Raw genomic sequence first — 6,229 nt, forward strand, 5'->3', positions numbered from 1 at the left:
TTGCGAATCGGTTGCACATTGATAATATGTAAACACACTAGTAACTTGGTGTTATAAAACATATTGTTGTGTGTAATTCGGTGAGTGAGTGCAAGCGAGCATTGTATTAAAGTTTATCCGTTCCTTTTATCCAAAGTAGGATAAAAGCGATATCTTTGGGCCCCTCGATGGTTTAGTGATGACATACGTAAATGCTCGGCCGGGCTAGGGCTAATTTGATTTGTTCAATTAGTCAGTCGTCATAAATCGGAAATCGAGAAGTAGTACAAAGAGAATGATTAGAAATCATATCTCAGACGATATCAAGAATGGAGGAATATATGATCCCTTATCTAAGGACACGCGTATCTGATATGATCAGAGTTGACAGCGGCTTTGGAAAGCTACGATTGCAGATCAGGATCTGAAGTCATACGCAGAATAGTTGTTAGACTTATCCAAGTGGGAGACTGTTGGATTAGTGTCTAAGTCCATAACTATTTTGGTATGTACTTGACCCGATGGTGCATGGTCCTTTTGGGTTGCCTTCACCAAAGCAACTTGATTGGAGAAATGAATAAAGAGAGAAAGGATAATATGATTTATTAATATGTTATAAGAATAATATATTAAAGGAGAAATCATATTTGTTTAATTAATATTGGTCAATAATTAATTAAGAATTAGTTTTGTGATCAAATGTAATTAATTAAACTAGAGGGGCTGATTTGTAATTATGTGATAGTTACAAAATAAGGTAAGGATTATCTTATTTATATGGTGGACGAATTTAAGGTTGGAAAGCCTTAGAATTCGAGTATGATAAGGATTCAAGGATTATCTTATTGGTTGCTTAATGGATAATCAACTAGATAAGGATAATGACTGAAACCCTATCTCTACACCTATATAAACACCCCTAGGGTCATGAATTCGTGTATCCCTTCCCAAGAGGTCCTAGATACGAATTCTAACCTCTCACCTCTCTCTTTATACCTTCTCCATTTGCTTATGGTGTTTGTGAGCCATTAGAGGAGTGACACTTGTGACTCTAAGCATTCCAAAGTCAATTCAAGGAGATTTGGGATTGTTATTGCTACATAACAATCAATGTAACACTATAAACTTATTCTCATGTTAATATGATTATATGTATGCTAGAATTAGGGTTTATAGTCTTGGATTCAAAGCATGTACAATAGAGAAACCTAGATCCAAGCATTAGGGTTTTTATGAGCACATAGGATGTCTTATGACCAAAACCCACCAAAAACATGATTGAGAAAAAAATGAGAGAAGAAAGCGAATAAAGTAGGTTTAAAGCTTGAAAGATATGAAAAGACAAAAATACCCCCAACGTGCTTGTCACATGGGGGTTTCTAACCACAAAACAGACAGAATGTTAAGTGAGGGACCAGACGTGTTATGGATTCTAACATTAGGCATCTTCCGAGTTAAAAATCTTGCTCATGGACTAAGCACATAGGTTCCCCAAAGCACAAGGACCATCTGTGTAATTTACCCTACTATAAATGAAAACAAAATTTCAACCACGACAAGGAAATGCAAAAAATTTAAGTTGAAGGGGCAAAAGGAATAAAAACTAAAAAGAAAGATAAAAAAAAACAATAAAATGTTCTCTTTTTCAGACCCAAATCTCTCCGGTCCTCTTTTCAACGTCACCAAGTCGATAAAATTCCCTACAAGCATTTTCCAATCGGTTTGATCAAGACATCAAACAAGAAATCGGTTTCTGGATTCCTTCGTTTTGGTTCAGGTAACCTTTAATTTTGTTATCATATCTCAGATTGTTATTTTTTGATGTAATTTCGGTTAATAATGAACAATCTGTAATTCTACCAACACGCAGGATTTCTGTTCAATTAAGTGCAATCGGAACACGGAGCTGTTTGGATTTCAAAAACTTTAGGTTTTAGGTAATTTCATCGGAGTTATTTCAGTATTTTGGGAACTTCAGCGAAATATGCAGAGCCAAATAGTTTGCAGTGGTTGTAGAAGCATTTTGTTATATCCGCGAGGAGCTTCAAATGTGTGTTGTGCATTATGCAACACGGTTACCTCCGTTCCCCCTCCAGGTACGATTTCTTGACTAATTCAAGTGTTTCATTTATGTTTTACTGGATAAAATAAGTGGAATTAGTGTTTACAAACTAGAAGAAGATTAGTTTATTAATTTCCTTTCTGTTGATTTCCACTTGCAATTAGTTATAATTGTTGGCAAATAATCGTGTTCCGATAGTCAGAATACAATCCCTCATTGCTGATTTTGTTTGAGAAAGTATAGATTTTTGACAATGGGGGGCTGTTAGTCATGTTGTGATTGTGCATATTCATGGTTTTGTGTAGTGGACTCGGATTAGTTTATGAACATGTAAAAACCATGGCGAGTAGAAGTTGAAGGTTAGTTGTAAGATGGTTAGAGTTCATGACTTAATCTTGTAAGCTACATATGAGTGTTTCTTTATGATTTAATGGAGAAAAAACTTTACACAGAAAGTCTGAAAAACAGAATTCCCCCTTTAAGTCATAAACTTTTACAAATATTTTCTAAACATTATTTATTCATAACACTTACCGATAAAAAAAAAAAAGAAACAGGGCCAGGTTTGTTTGATTTTGCCTGTGTAGGATTTGATTTTGATTGATTGCATTTGTTTTGACTTGTTATATTTATCATATTTTATCTACTCTAATGCTTTCCTTTTCAACAAGTCCCACAAAATTGTAACAAATTTCTTATTGGGATCATTATATAATATTTTCTGTTATCGATTAGAGTCTTATTTTGTTGCGTTTTTGGTAAAACACTTTCTTTATAGTTTAAACTTTAAACCATGATCATATTTTGGTCTGAATCCTTTCAGGGACAGAAATGGCACAACTGATATGTGGAGGTTGTCACACATTGCTAATGTATACCCGTGGTGCTACAAGTGTTAGATGCTCTTGTTGTCATATAGTGAATCTTGCACCAGGTATTCTTTAATGATTTCAAAACTGTAAAAATTACCATCTTACCCTTTTGAGTTAACGTGATGATGCCCAATGACCTCACTTATTGTTTATGTCTGATACTCAAAACTCTGGCCTATAATTCATTACGCATCAGGGGTAATACATGATTTAGGATTCTTGTAATTTGATGCTTAGTATATCAAAATCTAAAGAAAGTATTAGAGAATTTCATATTCTGAATTATTATTATTATTATTTTTTTTTTATCATTAATAGTTGCAAACCAGCTTGCCCAAGTCAATTGTGCAAATTGTCGGACAATGCTGATGTATCCATATGGAGCCCCATCTGTTAAATGTGCAGTTTGTCACTACATTACAAATGTCAATGTGAGTAGATTAAATATACGAGTTAAATGCAAGAAATAGCAATGTACTTTATATGTATATTTTTTTACTGTATTATAGCATTCTACTTTTGGAAAGTAGGATGCTATAACAAACAAAATCAATGAAAGTACAATGCTATTTGGAGTAAGAAAATAAATTATTCAACTTAAGAATCATTATAATTTATAAAACAAGAAAAAATTTTGAAAATTTTGGTTGCTTCAGATGAGCAATGGAAGGGTTCCCATTCCAATGCAACCACCAGGATCAATGCCCTCTACTTCAACAGTGAGTTCCTTGCTTTCTGGCTTTGTATATATTTTATATTTAATTTTTCAAGTGTTGTATGGATAAATGATGTTTAAAAAATAAACAAGGGCAAATTTGTAAATAGCTTATCTGGTTTATTTTAATATTTTCTTTATATATAAATTGTACAGGAAATGCCTCATTTTCATACTCAAACTGTTGTTGTGGAAAATCCCATGTCGGTTGATGAGAGTGGAAAACTGGTATCTTCTTATTCCTATTTTCCTTCTTTTTCTTTAGTTAAATGCAATAAGTAACAACGTACTTTCGTTTAATTTTTTTTTTCTTTTACATCATTATACTTTCAGATATTTCTTATTAGGACATTGTTCTTTGAAAAATGTACCCAATTAACTAATTAAGTGGTTGAAATTTGCTATAATTGGATAGATTTTTCAAAGTACAGTGTTGTAATAGGAGAAAAGAAATGGAAGTAGGATGCTACAATAAACAAATAACTTTGCAATTAACTTGTTTCCAATTGTACCCTTGTTTAAACTTAGTTTCGTATATCTATTTAGGTAAGCAATGTTGTGGTTGGGGTGACAACGGAGAAGAAACAAATAAGTTGAAATACTGGGAATGACCAATTATGCACTTTGGTCCCCTGAGTTTTCAATTAATGAACGAAAATGGCCTGATAGCATTTGAATTTGTATACCATTAGAAAGGAAAAAAGTGGCATCATATTAACACTTATTTTAATTGTGATTGTTAAGAAAGTTTAAGGGATTATTGATGTGTTGAGTTGAGAGTGGATATGGTTGATAGAAAGAGTATAGATTTTATGATGTGAGTTGTTTATGTGCTTGTAAATGATGTGAAAATGAGGTGTTTATTTTATGAATAATGTTACATTTGATATGTTCAATCCATGTAAAAATAATTTTAGAAAAATACATAGAATGACAATGTTTTGGAAATTTTGTGCAAAGGTGTTGTTTATTTACAACGTTTACCTACTTGGAATATGTAGGTGCTGTGCATGAATAAGATTATGCACTTAAAATATTTATAAATGATTTCATTGATTATGAAATAATAATATTTATGTTAGATTAAAACGTTAATATAAAACATTGTCATTATCTTCGTCCAAAATAAAATTTTATGATTTTTTTTTTTTTTTTTGTAAAATAATCAGTTTTACCGGAATAAATATGTTAAGATGTTTGCTAACTTCTTGTATGTATGGCGTTAACAATCCAACTGATAGGCTTTGATATATATATATATATATATATATATATATATATATATATATATATATATATATATATATATATATATATATATATATATATATATATATATATATATATATATATATATCAGAATAGTCATCATATATTAAATATGTTAAGATGCATATGACATACCCACAAGATAATCTAAATAATTGTCGCTTTAACCATGTACAAGTTATTTCATTGAAGCCAACAATTTCTTTCTTGTCAAAGTCTATGACCTAAAACTTAAATTTAAAATCAGACAGACTGTCTAGTTAGTACTTCTATTTCTTCTTTTGCGAAACTTCCTATCGACCCATAGGGCAAGTATTGTTGTTACTTATACGACATAAAGTACCAAATAACAATGTTAAGTTCAATGTATTTTAAATGGAAGAACTCACTAAACATTTTCAATCATCTAAATTATACATCCGATGTTCTCACATTGAAAATACCATTGTTGCATTATCATGATGAAGAAATCTATAAGCATCAAAAATAAAGGTTCAAAGATCCAATTTGTCGAGGCAAATATGTAGTTATTGTGGGAACCATGTTCATGTATATATGCACTCACTATTTCATATTACATATACAACTAAAAAATTTGGTTGTTCTTGTCTATCTCAACCGCCAATAACATGGTGTCCTTGAAGTCACCCTATAAGTGTCACACATCTATCATGAACGCACACCTACAATAGTTGAGGAAGGCTAATAGCTACAAAATAATGAATATATAGTAACAGGAGATGTGAAAATATACTCAATAAATATATGAAATCATATAAAAAACAAGGATTATTGTACAACCAATCGAGCGGAACAAGAACTCAAATAAGTCTTCACTATTCATTTAAATGTATGCCACTATTCTAGGTTTATGCTTAGCCAAGTCGTAATAGTACAAAGGGAGTCTAGAAAACGATTCTTCTTGGTCCCATCACAAGTTTAAAAGTATGATGTTTCGAACGCCATGAATGTTTGTATAAAATAGTAATTTTATACTTTGAATTGAAATCTTGTTGCATGCCGATCCCATGGTATACTTTGATATAATTACTACCCAAAACATCGTTAATTAAATGGACCAATAATTTTTTTTTGCTTGTTGATGGTGTGGGTTCAATTGCATTGAAGAATAAGTGTGTTCATCAAGACATGTTCGAACATGGAACATTCTAGTATTCTCTAGCTTCTTTTTAAATGTTCGTAGATTTATGATTCTTTATGATGAGTTTTAGATGTGTGATGGAATATGTACATATATTGTGTCTTTATATGATGGTATAGCAGGCAGACCATATAATGGTGTTTTGTGTATGTGTAGTCATCATTCGGCCA

General features: G+C 31.5%; 1 protein-coding gene across 1 annotated transcript; it reads left to right on the top strand.

The window, feature by feature from the left end:
* The first annotated feature begins 1,640 nt into the window (after window positions 1–1,640).
* LOC145006166 (protein LSD1-like) lies at window positions 1,641–4,444 on the top strand. Its single transcript, XM_078965264.1, has 7 exons — window positions 1,641–1,756; window positions 1,850–2,075; window positions 2,865–2,975; window positions 3,232–3,344; window positions 3,570–3,632; window positions 3,785–3,856; window positions 4,175–4,444. Exons 2-7 carry the CDS (start codon window positions 1,964–1,966, stop codon window positions 4,223–4,225), a joined length of 522 nt encoding a protein of 173 aa, XP_078821390.1. The 5' UTR covers window positions 1,641–1,756; window positions 1,850–1,963; the 3' UTR covers window positions 4,226–4,444.
* The last annotated feature ends 1,785 nt before the right edge of the window (window positions 4,445–6,229 follow it).

The sequence above is a fragment of the Lactuca saligna genome, chromosome 7, assembly GCF_052625555.1.
Source record: "Lactuca saligna cultivar CGN05327 chromosome 7, ASM5262555v1, whole genome shotgun sequence".
Lineage (NCBI taxonomy): Eukaryota > Viridiplantae > Streptophyta > Magnoliopsida > Asterales > Asteraceae > Lactuca > Lactuca saligna.

What these genes read in the sequence shown, in the direction of transcription:
- LOC145006166 (XM_078965264.1), top strand. Translation starts at nt 1,964, where the DNA reads ATGCAGAGCCAAATAGTTTGCAGTGGTTGTAGAAGCATTTTGTTATAT. An exon ending in TACCTCCGTTCCCCCTCCAG is followed by an intron (nt 2,076 to 2,864) that starts GTACGATTTCTT and finishes GAATCCTTTCAG; the next exon opens with GGACAGAAATGGCACAACTG. An exon ending in CAATGCCCTCTACTTCAACA is followed by an intron (nt 3,633 to 3,784) that starts GTGAGTTCCTTG and finishes TAAATTGTACAG; the next exon opens with GAAATGCCTCATTTTCATAC.